This window comes from Strigops habroptila, chromosome 4 (genome assembly GCF_004027225.2).
Source record: "Strigops habroptila isolate Jane chromosome 4, bStrHab1.2.pri, whole genome shotgun sequence".
Lineage (NCBI taxonomy): Eukaryota > Metazoa > Chordata > Aves > Psittaciformes > Psittacidae > Strigops > Strigops habroptila.
The window spans coordinates 55000431-55020506 of record NC_046358.1 but is presented as its reverse complement, the minus strand read 5'-3'; the positions used below and the strand labels follow the sequence as shown (position 1 = coordinate 55020506).

Below are 20076 nucleotides of genomic sequence, written 5' to 3'. Positions count from 1 at the left end.
CCAGGCTGTCACAAGCCACCACATAGTCTCTGGAGAATTCACACACTCCAAGGATGTGCTGCCAACCAACGCGAAACATTCCTCCTGAGCACGGGAGGGTGCACATGAACACACCTGCAGATCGTTCCTGCTGTCTTGACTCGAGGAAGGAAACATCGCTCACAAACTCTACATTCTCCTGTGTAATCGATGCTACGACACCTCATTATGAAAGAAAACTGAAGAACAGATTCCCAGCGAACTAAATGCACATAAATGCATAAATCCTCATCAGTTTATCTGTTACGTGAATGTTTTATTCTGGCTTCACTTAGGGGTTGGCTGATTCTACCCCTCCTTTTGTCCCATAGAACGATTTCCACTTCTTGTTCCCACAGGCACTTTGTCCAGTGACTACAGCTATAAAGATATCTACTCAAGGAGGAAACACCTAAGGAGACAAAATGGCAGAGGAGAGAGGAATGGTAGTGACTAAGGGACTACCTCCTCAACCTGCTTCCTCAATGTGCTACATATTCCCTTAAGAGCACACCTAGTAATCACAACCAACAGAGGTTCAGGGCATCATGCGCTGTCCATCTCCTGAGGGCAGAACAGCACGCAAGGTTTGGGATGGCTCTGCTGCGAACAGAGAGAGGAGCTGCTCTTCGGTATAGTCGAAGTGCATTCACTGCAGCAAGTCTAGAAAGGTAAGAAGTGCACACACTTTGGGATTTCATATCTGCTACTTTAAAGAAGAGAAGGAAAAAGAAATTAGAGTTTCCCTAAGAAAGCCCTTTTGGATGAAGTTTGGAGAACAACCCCTTTTTACGCATTGAGGATAGCATGTCCCAGAAAAGATCAAGGTAGAGGAGTTTAAAAGCCTTCAAAAACAAGGTCTAAGATTGAAACCCTACAAGACTATGACCCAAATACACTGTCACGGCCCTTCAACACAGGGTGAAAAAGGCAAAATAGAAATAGCAGCTTCAAACAGAGCCACAGGCAACACTGACATCCAGAACAGACCAAAGATACAGATCAACAGAAAAGTTTTCAGCTGTCTCCAGGAGTTAGAAAAATCCTGGGAGTAAGTTCCCTAAAATATACTTCCAAATGCTAGCAGATAAAACTTCATTAATTACAACATGGAAATGCATGAACTGCTGCACTAAATCACTCCAGGAAAAAAATAGAATGTAGGTATGGAAATTAAGCAAAGATGGGAGGGAAGAAAAAACGTGGATATATTGGTCTCAGGAAGAAATGTGAGGAAAGAGGGAAGCTACTGCCTCCACAGTTGGCTTTTGTTGTGCTTTGTTTGTTTAAACAAACACAAAGCAACACTAACACCTTTGTTCATGCACAGGTATAATCTGCAGGTTACCCATTCATTCTGCTGCAAAACTTTCTAATGCTCCTGCAGAAAAGTCTTCTGGACTGGCATTCAGCTGTGACCCTCCTCATAAGAGCTGTGTATAGTCCACCGACACCTGAAAAACTTTGCAAAACCATGAGGTCCACTGCTGCCTTGCAGAGTTTTACAAATGTGTACCACAGATCCCCAGTTTGCAGTGTTTGACTGTGTGATTTCAAACTGGCCTGCTGTGTCCACAGGCTGACTGAATCCTGCACACTTTCCTAAACTGTGCCTTCCCAGAGCTTGGATCCAGCTACGTCCATGGTGTCAGAGCTCCCTCAAGCCTTCATGAGCACCACCTTGAACTTCAGTGGTAAAATTTGGGTGGCATTGTTGAATTAATTTTCTGTCCATCTGGTCTCCAGCTGCTGGAAGTGCTACGAAGGGCTCAGGTGGCCCAACTCATGAGAATGGCTCTTCAGACTTATATCAAAAACCTGTTCTCCGTCAGCCCTGTCCCTCTACAACTGCAGTGCCAAATCATGGATGCCAACACCAAGAGGAGAAATCTGGCTCTGCACCTGTAGGAGCATTCATCAGCTTTTGCACAGAACTTGGCTGTTCAGGGTGCCTGCCTCATGTGTCCGTGCAGTGCAGATAGGTATATGTTAAACCCCTCCCACCTCCAGGAAAATAGAGGGCAGGAGAAGCAAAAAAAAAAGTAAATCACAGTGACTTCTGCCCATCACGCAGTAATGAGTAACAGAGCTGAGAACTGTAAATCTTACAGGTTTACTCAACAAAAGAATACCACTTATGCTCTTTTTGCTGCCAGCTGATGTTGGAGAAACCCTGGGGTGAAAGATTCTGCCACAGAGCAGCTACCTCAAGAGCAGGTGTGATGTTTTGTGGCCACTGTTGAGATAAAACAATCCAAGCATTATCACTTGGTTTAACAGAACTCATGTAAACAAGATGAGTGTCATTAACCCTGCTTTACAAGCAACAGCTTTTCTTGCCCAAGGTTTCAAGTGTCCCTTGAGGAAGGAGAAAATTATGTTATTTAACTTGACTAGCAAAGCTCCTACAGCCCACTACACTGGAATGTAACTTCCATGAAATCTTGCAATATCTTCATGTACCCATCCAAACCCCAACAGTCATGTAAGTAATCACAGGAGGCTCTCAGCTCACAGGTGCTTCATATGAGCCTGTGGGTCCAAGAGGAATCTTGCGCCCTGCTGGAGGAGTCCCCAGGCTTTGGCACACACCGCAGATGCTCAAAGATGCTCAAAATAAGTACTTACCATTATCCTTCCCTCCCTGGCAGAAAGTTCCCCCAAACCTTTCTTTTGTCATTGCTCAGTAAGACCAAAGATGGGAGAATGAACATGCTCCAAATGCAAAGGGCAGCCATGGGGAGTTTGGATACAAGAGTTAGCTTCTTCTCCTGTCTTGGGCCTGGGCACAAGAGGGGTGTGTGAGGACAGGCTCAGGGAGTGAGAACAACTCTGCACCACTTTTTTCAGCAACTCAGTGCTCAGCCTCCCAGCACTGTAAAATACATGTAGCACACAGGCATCAGTTCATGGGGCTTGGGTCTATTAGGAAAAATTTCAGAATCTGGAAACTGGCCACAAAAAACCCTGCTTAGGCACTAAAATACTGCATTTTTGCCCCCAGATACAGCACAAAAGCCAAGCAGGGTAGAGACACAAGTGCAGCATCTCTCCAGGATGCACAGTTAATTAACAGCAATCAGTGACTTCTCTGTCATGGTAAGGAAGAATGAAAATGGAGAAGTAGATTGCCAGCCATACATAAGGTTAAATCAAAATGCAATAGCACTGGGAGAAAGTATCCAAGAAGAGTTCTGGTGAAATTTCTGGATTGTTCACTGTAGGGTTAGGATATCCAAACTGCTGCAAACTTGGGCTGTGCGGGACAGACCTGAGCCCTACAGGGTCTCAATGCTGCTGTTTCTGAGGACATGGCATCAGACAGAAAGCATCCTTTATGTGGCAGAATATATGCATAAAAACACAGCTTGTTGTATAAGTCAGCTTTGCATATACATAACCATATACACGTTTTATTTAAAGAAGACACCATTCCCATTGCCACCACTGTATGCATCTGTATATATTTTCTGCTGAGGCAGTATGAATGTACTGAAAATGAGTGAAACTCTCTAGATCCACATATAAACCATATAAACCCACGCACCCAGGGAGTGTGGGCAACACCAAATACATGTTTAAGCACTGGAAACCACTTCCAAAGGTTATTTCTTAAGAATACTGCGGTGGTTTGCAGCAGTGATTCAGTGAGATGCTAATACTGCTTCGCATCTGGCTCCATTTCAGGTGTAACAGTAACACAGATGAAAAGTGAAAAAGTATGAAGTTTATACCCTTTTTTTCATCCAGGCTCAAAGAACCTGTCAGTCACAACTGTGAATCACATAAAAGCAAGACTAATGCTGCAATAATTTTCCACTCCCCAGAAAAGGAAAAACAGCATGCATTGCTACAAAACATGGTGTGAATATTTCAGCTGTCTCAGTGAGACACCTAATCCAGCCCCCTCAGCTCTGTGGTACCTGGGCTGTACATAGCATTCATCACAGCTTTTGCTTGAATGTGTCATTCTTGAGCCACATCCTGGGTCTCTGGCCCCTTCCTTTTCTAAGCTTTAGTTTATGTTTGTAGAAAACATCCAGGTGCTGGCTTTGAGCAGTAGTTACTAGAGATATCCTTTCGGAAGTCTTGGTGACTCCTCAGGCAATCACTGCATCTCAGTTGCCCTGCTTGGAGGAGAAAGCCTGGGAAACCTTTGTGCTGAACCCCCAGTTCACCACAGCTGGCTGAAGCTGCCCCCCTGCTTTCCAAGCAAATGCCTGCTAAACAACAGCAAACGCCAGTGCTCGAGTCACTGAGAAACTGGGGTGCCTCAAGTGTCTTTTGGACTGCAAAAGCAACGCTGGTAAAGGTTTATGCTTCCCTGAAGAGGGCTCTCCATCTCAGTTTATATAAACAGCTTGCCAGTTTTACAATAGCAGCAAGGAAGACAAAATAAACCTCCCAAAATCAACAAACCAAAGCAAGATAGACAATACCTGTTGTAACTCCATCTGCTGTAAGACATGGTCCTGTTGCTGCTGACACCATCCATCTCCGGCTCAGCTACGGCACTTCCAGCATCGCTCACCTCCCACAGGCACCGGCTCCCGGGCTGGAAATCAAACACCTGCCTGAGGAGGGGCCCACCGCCGGGATGCGGGCAGACACCTCTGGCCCTGCACAGCGAGGCCAAAATCCACCACCGAGCAGCAGCTTCACATTGAGCTCTGGACGCACGGAGCAAACCACTGCCCGCGCCGGGGAGGGAGGGATGAAGGGAGAGGGAAGGGGAGAATCCGGGAGTCTCTGCCAAGGGTACTGGTGGCAGGATGCTCTCAGCTGCCTGGCAGGCACAAAGGCGCTCAGGTAATAAACTGGAGCAAGGGTGCTAAGCTGCTTAAGAGATATGCCGTGAAGCCGTGCTCGGGAGCAGTGGGCTGCCTGCCTCCTGCTCCAGCACACGCGCTTCGTTTATTTATTTATTTATTTGTGCTGGTTGCCACAGATACGGGTCCACGGCTCTGACATCACCCGCTCCCACCCTGCCTCTGGGCCCTGGGTCTCTCTCGTCAGTGTGATATTCCAGAGAGACACTGATCACATCCCTCCTGTGCACAGGGACAGGGCTGGGAGCCAGTCGTGGTCAGGCAGCTCCGCAGGATCATGGCCCTGCTGCTCATCCTGCTGCACCGCATCTGGCAGCTCCTTGTACAGACCTCACCATGGCTCACTCCGAGCACAGCAAAAACGCTTCACAGACCCCATCGCAGTCACTGGTTTTGTACAACATGCAGCCCCAGTTTGCCTCAGAGCTGGGGCATCAGCATGACATCTGTGGAACAGGCTGCCCAGGGCAGTGGGGGAATCACTGTCCCTGGAAGTGTTCAAAAACCACGTAGATGAGGCCCTCAGTGACATGGTTTAGTGGTGGACTTGGCAGTGCTGGGGGAATGGTTGGACTTGATGATTGTAAAGGTCTTTTCCAACGTAGTTTATTCTATTATTCTATGATTTCACGTGACTCTGAGCACAGGTCTCAGGCGCAGGACTGAGAGCCGAGCCAAGCCACGCTCCACGGCTCCTGCTGCCTTTCTCCCATGGGGACCAGCCATGTTCAGTGTCAGGGCCTGTGCTGAGGACCTGTGGGTCTCTCACAGAGGCATTTCTCACTTCCACCAGCTGCAGGCACCACAGGGTCTGCTCTGCTCCCAGGAGCCTGCTGGTGGGAATCAGACATTGCTTGCTTGCTGGTATTTTCTGATTAGTTCTCATAACCTCAGTACCAGGAGACTGTGAAGCAGTAGTTCAAACTGAATCACTTTACACACACACGCACAAACACACACACACACACACACACACACACACACACACACACACAAAAACCCAAACCTTCCTTAAAATTCACTTGTGTTTTTCCTTTCAGGAAAAAACAGTGTTCAGCAGAACTAGCACCACATCTCTGCATGTTCAAGATGCTTTTTCACAGGTCTGCTTTCAAACTGTACGGTGATTTCTTGCATCTCCTCTTATAATATTTGCTTGCAATCAGCTTCCCAGTATCACACATTTGACGCCCTCCCAGCTCCTAAGGGTAAAATCTCCCAAGAGAAATGACTAAAAATCCCAAATATACATAAATAAGGACTGGAACGGGCTTGGGTTAATCAGGCCCAGTCCCTCACCTCACAAGCAACTGTATCTGATGAGTGGTTTCAGGCAGAAGCTCCAGAGGCTGGTAGTAAAGAGCTCCTAAAGCTCCAGAAGGTAGATGAAGCTGCTAGAGCTCCAACTTGCAGACGGACAGAGACCTTCCTGTTTCTAGCTCAACGGTATTCGCAGACATTTGAGACCAACTGGTTTTTTATCATCCAGTTCCTTTAGTTCAAGTTAAATCTGCTTTCTCTTGAATACCTGCCATCGATCTTTTCATTTCCAGTCTTTATTCTGGGAGGGCAAATGGGCCAAACCCTTAATCCCTTCATGTCAGAATAGGCAGAACCAGCCTAAGAGCTTTTTTCATGCATCAGTTTTAGTCCAAACTAAACCTTTTCTGAATATGGGTGATACTTGGCCACACTTCTTTCAAGTGGGGAAAACATCATCCAAGTTTCCTTGAAATGGCAATTAAGATGCCCAGGCCTGAGCCTCCTTTCTTGTAACTGTGTATACCCTGCAACTTTATCATCCTGGCTCCTGTTACAGATGCTGTTGTTGATATGTATAGGCAGAGTGTTCCCGTTTATCTCATTTATAACCTGCATTGAGTAACTTGGACAAAACGAACCCTCTGGAAAGCAGAGTTAGTCACAGCCCATCTGCTCCACCTACCTGCATCTGCTCACTGCTGTGCTCATACTAAAAGAATTGTAAATGGGAAAACTGAAACCTGACCATTTTCTTGGCTGTTGGATTACTCAGGCCAACATTTTCCACACCGGAGCAGCTGAAAATCACCTTGAGGTGATGCCGAGGCAGGTGGGTTGTGAGGATTTCAAGTTGAGCCTGCCAGACCTCACCGCAAATACAGGACTCAAGTGTCTCCCTGTTTCCTGCCTGTTGGTGGCAAACTCCCCGAATGCAGAAACCTCCCAACTCTTCCTCTCAGGAGTTTCTCAACTCCTCTGTCACCAATTCAAAACAAGCACTAGTGACTTTGACAGTGAAGCCTTTGCCTGCGACTAACTGGAGCTACAGCTCCTGCTGGGCTGTGGCTTTCTGCAAGGCTTCCAGCTCCACTTCCGCCATCCGACCCCCCAACTTGCACTGCTGACGATATTACTCCAAACTCGAATGTTTCGAAGAAGCTTTGCTGGGAAGCTGGGGCACTCACAGCTCATGCAAGGTGAAGAGACACAAATCAGACCCACACTGGAATTCAGTCAGAAAGAGAAATGGTTTTGCCATTTGCTCTGCTACCAGTGCCACAAGGCATGTGTCACCATGTGTTTGTGCATGGCCACATCTACACACATCCAAAATGACTCACATCTGCTCCCTGTTCCAACAGATTCTCTCTGACCACTGCAGACATGGGGCATCTCAAACCAGGCGTGTGCGATCTGGGGGAAGCAGCAGGGGTAGGCTTCTGTGATTAGTAAACTGTAATCTAGAAGCACACAGAATGCTTAGGGTTGGAATGGACCTCTGGGGATTATTTAGCCCAACCCCCTGCTAAAGCAGGGCCACCTAGAGCAGGTGGGGTCTGAATGTCTCCAGAGAAGGAGACTCCACAACCTCTCTGGGCAGCCTGTTCCAATGCTCTGCCACCCTCAATGCAAAGTTTTTCCTCATATTCTAACGGAACTTCCTATTTTTGTTGTGCCCATTGCCGCTTCTCCTGTCACTGAGCGCCACTGAAAAGAGTTTGGCTCCATCCTCTTGACACCTGCCCTTAACGTATTTGTATGAATTGATAAGATCCGCTCTCAGTCAGCTCTTCTCCATGATCAACAGCCCCAGCTCTCTCAGCCTTTCCTTGTAAGAGAGATGCTCCAGTCCCCTAATCATCTTCATAGCCCTCTGCTGGACCACCTCCAGTAGCTCCTGGTCTTTCTTGTACTGGGGAGCCCAGAGCTGGACACAGTGCTTCAGATGTGGCCTCACTAAGGCTGAATAGAGGGGGAGGGTTGCATCCCTTGGCCTGTTGGCAATGCTTTTCCTAATGCAGCCCAGGATATCCCTGGGCTCTTTGGCCACAAGGGCACATTGCTGGCTCATGGACAACTTGCTGTCCACCAGGAACCCCAGATCCCTCTCCATGGAGCTGCTTTCCAGCAGGTCAGCCCCCAGCCTATACTGGAGCATGGGGTTATTCCTCCCCAGGTGAAGTACACTGCGCTTGACTTTGTTGAACTCCATCAGGCTCCTCTCTGCCCAGCTCTGCAGCCTGTCCAGCTCTCGCTGAATAGCAGCACAGCCTTCTGGTGTATCAGCCACTCCTCCCAGTTTTGTATTATCAGCAAATATAAATGCTGGAGCAGTAATAAGATTTCAGTTCTTTGTTACAAGCATTGAGGAGCTGCATCTCAGGAGAGTGACCATCCCAGTGCCAGCTAGGAGAGAGCACCAAGAAAGCAGAAAACATTCCTTTTTTCAGGAGTTTAGTACATGGCAAATGACCTTACCACCCAAACAAATATGACCTGGAATACCAGCTTGATCTGTTGAAATGTCACAGAAATTAAACTGGCAGCAGTGCTGAAGCAAGCTGGCTGTTCCTGCATTCTCATGTTGGCACGTACCTTGCTGCAAACAAGTGACAAAGTGCCTGCTGAGTCACTGGATGGTGCCTAACAGGTTTAACAGCGGAAAGTTGAAAACCCAACACAGCACAACTCCAGATGAGGCATTCTGGAAATACTCTGAGGTTTAAGACTACATTTTGGGCATCCCCAGACAGTAATTTTTCCAGCAAAACATCACATTCATGACCACCCATCTGTCCCATCATCAGCTGTCTGTGGCTGCAGAATCTGCCCCTTCGTTATAGCCCAGCCCGAGTCCAGAGGTGAGCTCTGGAGAGAGACAGGTCTCTGCATCTATCCAGCCAGAACAATGCTTGGCAGAGCAGACTACGTGTTTGCTTTCCTGCTTCAAAACCCTGACACCAGCACAGGCATGGTCAGTGAATTAATTGCCAGGATCTCCCTTCCTATGAGGCAGAGCTTGAAGCTGCACCTGCCAGCACTGCTCAGGTTGTTTTCTAGCCAGGGCAAGTTCCTCAATGAGATTATAAGTCCTTCAGCAGCGCTAATTAGTGCTTATGCAATCAAGGATTTCTCCAAGCCCTCAGGGCTGCTGCCTGGAGGGCACAGTGCTCCCTGGGCTGCAGGCAGTGGTGCTGTGCTGGGGACCTGCACCAGGGCAGCAGCACTGACTGCCCCTTCCCTGTTGCTTCAACAAAACAATCCTCCCGCACTCCAGAGGGGCTGCCTGTGTGCAATGCCATGGCCAGGCAGTCCCAGCTGATGAGGAGAGAGCGAGCGCAGAGGATTCCAAGCCACAGGCGAGGAGACCCGGCCTCCTGAGCACCCGTTGCTCCAGCACATTGCTGGGGGAGAGTGCCAGGGAGACATTTATGAGATACCAGCGGGAGACTATTGTAACCCAGTATGTGTGTCAGCTCCAGAGACTCAGGCTGACTTGAACAAAACATGTATATTCTCCTTCAATACCAGACAGATATTAGGACAGCAACAGGAAAACCTCAAGAAAAATCAGTTACAAACTCTGACACCTGGGCAGACATCATCCCTGTATCTGCTTCTAGAATAAACATCTGGGCCTTGCTTAGAGACGGGTTTATACCTAAGCCCAAACACAACGACCCCCTGGGGTTTAAACATGCCCCTGAGTCCATAAAGCACGTCATCAGAGCCTCACAGAGCTTCACACATGCTCCGGACAGATTTAGGAGTTAAGAACCTCAATCACTAGTCAGCACCACATGCTGTTGCTGCAGCTAAAGGTACTTGACCAGTAGCAATGTGAGATGCTAGGAGTGTCCACAGATGCAGGAACAGCACTGCAGAGCCTGCCTCCTCACATGGGGCTTTGGTGCCTTAAAAGAAGCATAACATGCAAGTGAAACAAACACTACATCATTAAAAGAAAGCCAAAACAAAAAAAAAATATCCCCAAAAGCAGCAAACACAGGCTGCAAGGTACATCATGTCCTACCACAGCAGGAGAAAACGCCATAAAAGCATCTGTGCTGCTGGAGAGCAGCTAGCTGTAATGAGGAGGAACACATACCAACGGGACAAGCAGTGAGGAGTCCAGACCACATAACATCTGTGCCAGGGACTAATAAACCAGTGCCTTGAATAATATCATGTTTTATACTGGGGAGCTAGGGAAGGTGGAATGCTGGTGTTTGTTTTTCCACATGACCTCATATTACCCTGCCAAAGTAAAGCTCATAAAAAGTTGGGCTTAACAATTTTGTCTGAAAAGATATTTACATCATTAAAAGCATCTGACATATTTCTGTATTTCATCTTCCTTTCAAAGGATAACGCAGCTTCTAAAAATTCCCTCCAAGAGTCATTATCATTTTACTCTGCTCCCAGTACAATAAACAATCTCATTTGTCAGTCTGCAAGCAGTTTGCAAAGAAGCCAGCATCACTATTTACATCTTACAGAAAGGAAACTGAAGCAGCACAGCTTTCCCAACAGCAACCAAGAAACCATGGCAGGCACCCATACTGCCTGCAGCCTCCGGGTCCCACTCCAGCACCCTGCATGTTGCAACACCTCCAGCTCTTGCACATGAACAGGACACCACCGACCCTCTGATAATCTCTTTCCAGTAAGTGTTTAAAATCCTGTCATCCTTCCTGGCAGCTGTGCAATCCAGGCTTGTTTCACAGTCCCCCTCTTCACAAATACAAGGAACTGGTGCTGCGCTCACAAGAGTTCAACTTCTTTCTTCCTTTTGAGTGATTAGGAAACACCATATTTACTATATATGCTACGTGCGTGCTACGCTTACTCTATAGAAAATACTATAATTACTAAACCAGAGAAAATTCATAGTAGCATGGGTGCTGATCTGGATTTTTTAGCAGATACTGCTTTCCTCAAGGACCATATTACTGAAAGGACTGCACACTGGTTTCACCCCGTTGTACAGTCCTAATTGCTAAGGCAATCTTTTAGTAGCTCATTAGCTCTTTTCATCCCCTACTCACCTTGATAATATTTGCTAATTTCCCAAACATACATGTGGGAAATTTCCCCATGTTGTACACCAAACTTGAGATTGTGCTGATGGATGGTTATAGTGGCCTTCAGTGAAGTATTGCTCTGTTAATCTATCTGAATAATAATGAAAAAAAAGAAATATAAACACTGCTTGGACTATTCATAATTTCCCTCGGGTTGAAGAAAATACAAAGCAGCTCTGGACACTGATGCTTCAACCACATCCCCCTCCTTTGGGGCACCAGCAGCTCCCCGATGCTTACCTTGGGCTGCAGCAGCTCACGTCAGCCATGAAGCCCCCCAGGAGCCAGCTCTCAGCTCTGCTCCTTGGGAAGCGGCACAGAAAATTTGACACAGCGCATCTATCCACTCTGCTGCTTGCTGCCTCTTAGTCAAATGGTGCTAGACTGTACATGAGCATGCTGTTCAAGAAGGCAGCATTTTGCTCGTGTAGATCTTTTCATTCACATGGACCAGCTAAAAACAGATATAAAAACTAGAAAAAAGCAGGGAGGAGAGAGCAAAAAAAGGCATAAAAGAGGGCCCAGGAGAGACAGAGAGGAAAGACGCATAACTGCAGTGGCACAGAAAGAAGACAGCAGAGTAATGCAAGACCCCAAACCACCACTCAGATCCAGCAGCCATATCAGACACTTCAGGCCCAGAGACAGGTTGTGAAGAATCACCTGCAAGGAACAGGAGTAAAGCACAGAAAAGATGAGCAACTTCATTGCAGTTAGGTTGAAGTACGCAGCCCCGAGAGGTGTGCACACAACAGCTGAATGTATTAGTAACACAGCACAGGCAAAGGGACACGCTGCTCTTGGCTGAGCCCTGCCTGTGCTGTCCCCTGCTCTGTTCCTCAACCACCTGAGCTCCCACAGGTGCTGAGCACACCCCAGCAAGCTCACAGCCAGCTCTTGCCTTGTGCATGCTATTCTCCACAATAATTAAACCAGATAATGTCCTCATTGTTGGGACTGAGCTCCAGATGGGGAGCAAATGAGCATAGAGGATGTCGCACAGCAACAGCAAGATTAAGACCAAAGAACAGTTTCTAGCAAGGGCAGGATGGAGGCTTTCAGCACAGCCCGCCTCCATCCTGTCAGATGCCAACAGTTCAGAACACCTTTCAAACCCTGGGGTCCTGCAGGAGTGACAATGTCAGCCGCAATACAGAACCAGGTCTTACAGCCAAAAGGTGTTTCAAATCCCTGCTCTGTACTGTACATCTCATTCCTCTTGCTATCCCTCCACAGTTCCAGCCGGCTTTGGCATTCAGAAGCAAACTGCTAATGCCTCCATTGGTTGTGTCCTCAAAAGCAATGAAACTCCTGCAGATTTCTGTAACTATTACAGACAGTGGGTAAATTAGCCAGCCAGGCAGCCCTGCCCTTAAATCAGTGCAGTAACAGGGGCCATCACAACTGCCTTGCAATATGGGAATTTTTAAGCAACTGTATCTCATGCTAGAGAAAAAACTCAGTACCAAGAGCATTACAACAGCGATGCTCAGGCTTTTTGATTAGAATCTGAGGGTGGGGGAGAGCAAAAATGCAAATTAGCTGATTTACTCTTTAAAAATTAATATGTAAAGCTTACAACATAAGTTAATGTTATTGAAATGGCATGGGAAATGGGGACTACTTTAGGACAGCAGAACATGAAGTTCATGAAAATATCAAAAAGTCAATTTGAGATTTTGCAGTGAAACCCAGACAGACAAATGCCCACAAACCCGCATACCTCAGGCTTTCCCCTCTGCTGGGAAGCAGGAGCTTTGTCACCTCAGTGCAGTGACACTAGCCAAAAACGAGGTGGCCCCACACCTCAAAAAAATGCCATCTTCGGAAGAGCTGGCAAAAAGCACCAAAGCAGCTCCATGGAGCTGTCAGCCCTACCGCATCTCAGGCGCTAAAAGTGACAGATTTCATGCTGAAAAACATGTACACCCCAATTACACCTTCCAGCTCTTTAACATCATTCTGAAATAATTCTTGTGCAGGGTGCTGATTTCAGAGGGCCCATGTCTTGGCATTAAAGTAGCAGAAACTTTTGGTAGGTGATTAGTTGGAAACTGAACTGCAAGCCTCACAATGTGTTGATTTCCCGTTCATAAGCAGCAGCTCACAATTAGAGACCAAAGCACGTTATCCTTACACACACAAGGTACAAAACCTGTTTTATGGTTCACTTCAACAATCTGAACCTGAGCTGTGTTCCAATGACAAGGAGACCACCACCGTTCATCCCCTTGTTATTGAGCTCGACAAGCCGCTTGCCAATAAACACCCAGCTTCTCTCTAGTGGGAAGTAGTGTTCAACAGATTCAAAAATATAACAAAGGTACCTGATTATCCCCCTAAAACACATCATACCTTTTCACTAATCCCATGGGCCTGGGAAACCCTGTTGGTCAAGACGGAGGCAACAAAGACACTGGGAACTGTGTCTCCTGTCACTAAATCACCCAGCAACAGTTCCCCATTTTCGTTGTTCAGCAAGTCATACCCAACTCTTGAAAGACAAAAAACAAGAGGAGAATTGTCTGCGACATATTATTTCTGAAGTCGTCCAGAGGAATAAGTTAGATTCAGCCCTAGTAATTTGAAGGAGTCAAATAGTAGTTGCTAAGAGATTGCTCTGGTGCTACAAGCAAGAAACAGGAGTGTATTCTCTATTTGCACATCCAGAGCCCTCCAAAGGCATTAGAGTTAATACTACTGGGAAGAAGTCATCACAGAGCAGCTCCTGGCAGCAACAATGAAGCCCAGGTCTTAGGGCCTGGCAGTAACAGATGCCTTCCCAGATGCCTTACAAACCCAGCAAAACATGGTATTAGACCCTGGCAGATGTTGATAACATCATGAAGGTGGCTATTGTAATGAGGATTTTAATGATCTCAAGCTGGTTGTTCAAGAGAGGTCTCACTGCATTGTAATTACAAAAAAGATCAAGAGGTTAAGACAACTAGTTCCAAAAGGCAACTGGAGTAGAGCGGTGAGCAACTTCACTGTGCAACTTGCACATTAGGAACCCACAAGACAAAAAAAAATGTACCAAAATATTCAGAATTCACAAGGTGTTCTCCCTCTCATTTCCCAGAAATACAAATGGCTGAACGGGTATTTTAAAAGCAGTGCTGGGGGGGCAGAAAGGTTACAGCAGGCACATGGTACTTTACCAAACCTTGAAAACGCAGCCCTCAGAATGACCCAAAGTCAATCTTTTGAATGAGATGGATGACCACTTAAATAGAAGTGTCAGTTCACATTGCCAGGGTGGTACTCTATACTTGCAAAGAACAAGCCAGATCAAGAGACAGAATGAGGAAAGAAATAGGACAGAAAGCCATTTACGGTGAGACAGGAAGCCAGCAGTTCAGGAATATGACATTCTTCCGAGAGGCAATGAAGGACAGGCAGATTTTACAGTTGGCAGGAGAAACATTAGAGCACACGTAAACTTTTACTGTTTAAAAGACACATCAGGTGTTGCCTGAAAGTTGCTGTAGGAAGGAGAAAAGCATTAGAATGTTGTTTCAAGTTTCAAAGGTCAGCACCACATTCAAGAGATTTCCTGGCTCCTCAGGGAAATGCCAGGCCTGGTGCCTGGACGAGAGGGACATTTTTCTCATGCTAACAGCAACCCTCATTTAGATGCATGATTTAGCTGAACACAAAATGTTTATACATAACTTTCCAACTGCAAATTGTACATGTTGCTAATGATACGCAAATATTACTCATTTTGTTTTGTCTCCTGTACTCGTGACACAGCTGCTGACTATGGAAGTTTGGCAAACCATAAAGAAATAAAGGATTTGTACAATATTTTAATTAACATGAATCTAATGGTTCAGTATCCTTCCTGCTTTCCACATGAATTTCTTCAGAACTACTATTTATAAATCATTGTTTTTTCCCTAGCCACTATCCGGATTTTACAGAGTTCACAGAACAAAATACTCTGAAATAGCACTGACACATGGCCCTGTTTAATTATAGATCAACGGCTTTGTTATGGTTCTTATCCTTCATTCCTACCCTGCTTGTAAAAATAAGAACTTGAACTCTGTACAAGGATCTTGGCAAAAGCAGCCCTGAACAGCCCCGTAACTACTCAGGTATATGCCTACCAACAGTGACATCTCGTGGTTGTCAATAAATAGTTCCCTGTGCAATTCACATTTACTAGGGCAGCAGCTAGTGGTTGTAGCAGCTGCTACAGCTTCGGTTGAACCTTTCATGGCCGTAGTTAGCAGTTTTCCTTAGCCATTCTCCCCTCCTTATGCCTTCACCGCCACTTCATTCCACATGGCTTTTACTGCTGTGTTTTTAATCCCACCTTTCATCCCTTGCTTAGAGGTGGATTCCCTACACAAGTCCACTGCTTTATAAATAATCACAACAAAAAGATAATACACCATTTATTCCTAGGAGACCCTTCTTCTATAGAAGTGCTTGTCTTACCTATTCAGATCACGGCTTTTCACAGCAAGGACAAACTTGTGTTATGTTTACATAGGGGACTAGATATGCGATCCCAGACAGGTCTCAAAACACTACTTCACAGAATACTTTTTAAAGCATATAAGCTATTCCTATCACCAAAGTAAGCTTATTTTAGATTTCTCCTAAGAAACATGAGATGCATTCAGAGGAGTATTTGTACTGTGCTATAGCTCTTCAGCAGCCCAGTTCAAGTGAAATGCCTGGAGAGGAGAAGACTCTGGGCAGAACTTGTCTTCCAGTACCTAAAGGGGGCCTACAGGAAATCTGGAGGACTTTTACAGGAGCATTTAGAGATAGGACAAGGGGGAATAGCTTTAAACTGACAGAGGGGAGATTTAGATTAGAAACTAGGAATAAATTCTTTACTATGAGGGTGGTGAGGCACCGGCACAGGTTGCCCAGAGAAGTGTGGCTGCCCCATCCCTGGCAGTGTTCAAGGCCAAGCTGGATGGGGCTTGGAGCAACCCGGTCTAGTGGAAGGTGTCCCTGCCTGTGGCAGAGGGGTAGAACTGGGTGAAATGAAAACTGTCTCTAGTACACGTTAACTCATGATGAGCACTAAGAGACAAAGAACTAAGAGGTTTTATCATTGCCCCTACTTGCATTTTGGCGCCCGTACTCTGCTATGGTAACTTCTCCCTCTCTACAATACTTCCACGTCAGAAACATTTTTCAAAAACGTAGTAATTTATAAAGTGCTAGTGTCACTACAAGTTACTGAGTACCAAATACTGTGGGTCTTCATATAGCTCACAGTATCCAGTTTAAAAAGCAGCTGAATAGATTATGACTTGCTTTCCAGCAGCAAGATGACGCCTTTAGTTCTGCATACTACTTCCTGGCTGGCTAGGAACATTAATTATATTACAAGTGCTAATGCAATTTAGCTTTGGTGGTGGGACGTCATCTGCCCTTTATATTTAATCCACAAGTCTCAAATTCTCCCAAACAAATGCAAGACTTACAAGTCTAGTATAGCAAGCATAAAACAAACATAGCACATATTCACCATGTTTCTAGGTATTATGCTCTCCTTGTAGTTTAATCCATTGCCTGTTCCACATCTGCTACTTCTCATTTAAAGCTCTTCATCTTCCCAGCTAAAGACTACTAAGTCAGTCCTACCCACCTCCATTTCTGCACACAATCTGTTGCATGCAAGCGTTTCTGCGGTCAGAGCTCTATGAGAATATCTGAATATCAAGAACATTGGCAAGTTTTCTGGCCTTACAACACATGCCACACAACACAGGGTTTAAGACCTTGAACATACCTCTACTTTACCCCTATTAAAACCCAGAACCTGCTTCAAGCCTGCAATTTTAACTTAGCTTTCCAATAGAATCAAGTAATCACGGCAGAAAAAGCTGTATTTACAAAGGGGCAAGCACTGCATTTACCATTCGGGATGCTCTGAGCAAGAGCCCATCTAAACAACTTCAAGCTTGCAGGTTTTGGCAGACTGCTGCTCTGCAGTGGGTCAGCTGAACAACACAGGAAACACCCCAGTGACCCCACATTTCCAGTTTGAGTGTTTTTCTAAATTCAATTTGAGTTCTTAGCATGGTTTTGGTACATGAGAGTAATCAACTCCCAAAATCTGTGCCTAAATTAAGCGAACAAATGCATTCCCTGTTTAGCAGATTCCTGAGCTTTCCCAGGCAACGCACTTTTAAATAATAAGTGCAGATAACTTCTGGCAGTGCATGACTTGTGGTGACTGACTTCAAGAATCTTCTATTTGGAATAAGCTCATTAAAGCTTAGTAACAAGATAACGTGGCAAGGCCAGTCGACGACAGCTACAGCTACGCCAACAGGTGAAATCTTGTCACATAAACTGATGTCGGAAGAGCCTTAGCTAGTATTTTTGTGTGAAAATCCAGACTTGAACTTCATCAGCAATGACTAACCACAAGGCCATGCATAGAGTCAGAGTTTTCCTTGGCATCAGTGGGTGTTAACTCATTCTAAATATATTTGGCTTTATTAACCCTTTCACAACAGCTCATCTCATTACACGCTCCTACACCAGGCTAGCCACCTAGAGCTAGAGCATTTATCTGATCGCCTCTTGCCCAATAGCCTGAGCACCCAGCACTTCTGCAGGGCCAACACCACTAGCAAGGGCAATGAGGGAGGGGTGGAGGAGCCTTCCTCCTTCTGCAGGAAGAGGGCAGGCACTGACAGGGTGCACCACACCGTGTGTCCTGAGCGCTGCGAGACACCACAAACTTACATCATTAGAAAAATTAAAGGAAACCAATTGTGATAGGAAGATCACCCACCTCAGATGCCCTGTGCAACAGGCTGGAAACAGACTAAGCAACTAGTCCTACTTTTGATTTCTCTCTTTTCTGCACAGTCCAGGTCAATTTATAACCATCATCAGTATCAGTGGCTCTACTGCCCCTGACCAGGCCATGTCACAAAAGAGCAGTTTTAGAGGAAGTAATGTAATACTTCTGGAAATTCTCCTCTTCACCTGTATATGTTAGTTAGCATGAGTACTGATGCAGAAGAGTTACTAGGTCAGGGAAAGCAAACACATCAATCAGAGGAGGCATAAGTAACTACAGTGTACTTATGTGGAAGTAATTCTTCCCCAATTCTGGACCATCCATAAAACACCACCAATTACAAAAAAAGGCCTTTGCCTACAAGCAAGTCAATCATCCTCATCCAGCAGAGTAGCAGGCTCAGCAGTGTGAGATTCCAGAAAGAAGAGCGTTATTCTGTGCTTTGAAACACAGGTCCAGACCCTCCTTCTCCACTCTAGGAGGAGCAGGAGGTCATTTCTGGGATACATTTTAAGCACCCCAAATTCCTCAAGTGTGCATTTAAATGATTCATGAATGTGGCCTTGAACTGAACTAACTACAAACATCAGTTACAGATCTTTAAGCATTTCTTCTGGCAGGTAAATTCCTAAGAAACTCTCAAGTTGACAGCTAAATTGCTATCCTACAGCAAGGCAGCAATGTTGCAAATTCACAAATAATCCAAGGCATACAGATCGGGGCTACTACTTTTGAGAAGACTGGCAAGGTCCCTTTTGCACTTTGCAAGCTCCACGCTAGGGACAGAAATGCCATCTTTCACCATTACCTTCAGGTACAAGAATTTGAAAAGCAGATCATTGAAATACCTCAAACTGTTTGGAACACAGGACCCCCTAGATCACCATTACTGGCCAAAAAATGGTATTACTTTTCTAAATACCAACTTCAAGTCTGAAGAGTAGGATCCAAATAGCTGCATCTAACAGTTCTTTAAAGTGCCATATATGAACCACTCTCAAAAAGAGACCGTAACATTACATAAAGATTTCCCTGTACATTCTCTCCAGTAGAAGCCGTGAAACACATGCACAGGAATATACTTAGTTAATAAACATAGAGCTGACTTCCACAGCAGCAGCTGGTGGTCCCACTTCTATCTAACTTGCTTATACAGTTTACCATGTGGCTTAGCAGATAGGAGTAGGTTGCTTAGCATCAACCACTTCGAAGCTATTCAGCTTTCCCTATGAGGAAAAGCAAGGGTGTGGTGCTCTCCACCTTCTTTATGAATTACAGAGTTACATATTAAAAGACATATCTATATCACAGTCTACTATTTTAAAACCAGTCTATCACGCGTGAAAGGTTAAAAAAAGGGGAAAAAAAAAATTATGAAACTTGAAGGTATTTGCACCTTCGAAATTCAGTCTCAACACACATGCTGTAATTTGTTGTCTTAACTCATTCTAATGCCACACATTCAGTGACTTCACTCTAGAGAGCTTTGCATATTTAAGAAAACACATGGTGTTTGCTATAGGCTGTAACTTCTTACATTTGACTTGAAAAATGTAATCCATCTCCCAAATGTGCTTCCACTGTAACTTCTTGCTTGAATCTTCTACACATTGCTCATAAGTAGCCCTTCAACAACCAGTAACTTTATTTAAAGGGGATTGGGGGGGGAAGCTACCCACGCTTTCAAAGCAGTATTACACAACCTAATCTAAATAACACAAAAAATAATTAAATTTCTCTGCTATGCACAGCCCTAGCATTACTTCTAGGTTTAACACTTTGCTGCTCTACAGGTAACTGAACTTGTTTAAGCACTGTTTTCTCAGCAGATGTTTACAGATTTATGGCAGAGCACCTGACTGTGAGCACAGCAACACAACAATTGTTGACTGGACCACTGACTATGTACTCCAAGTCAAAACAATCATCAGCTTTTATCATCTCTTACGATTTAAATTGAAGTAGGCTTTCTTCCAAGCTTGAAGAAAGGTTGTGCAGATGTGCATATATATCTCCTAAGCAGGTCCCATCATGCCCTTCTTCCCCCCACCCCAAAAAAATTCAGGTTTTGGAGGAGAGTCAGAAAGAGGCA

The 20076-nt window shown here is 45.4% G+C and overlaps 1 protein-coding gene across 6 annotated transcripts in view; it reads right to left on the bottom strand.

Moving 5' to 3' along the window:
• Window positions 1-4883, bottom strand: part of TUB (TUB bipartite transcription factor) — a 159201-nt gene extending 154318 nt beyond the window's left edge. For all 6 annotated transcript variants that reach the window (XM_030482910.1, XM_030482914.1, XM_030482911.1 and 3 more), the window contains exon 1: window positions 4458-4883. In XM_030482910.1, coding sequence (XP_030338770.1) covers window positions 4458-4513 — 56 coding nt within the window. In that variant the 5' untranslated portion in view covers window positions 4514-4883. The remainder of the gene's footprint in view (window positions 1-4457) is intronic.
• Window positions 4884-20076: the final 15193 nt, after the last annotated feature.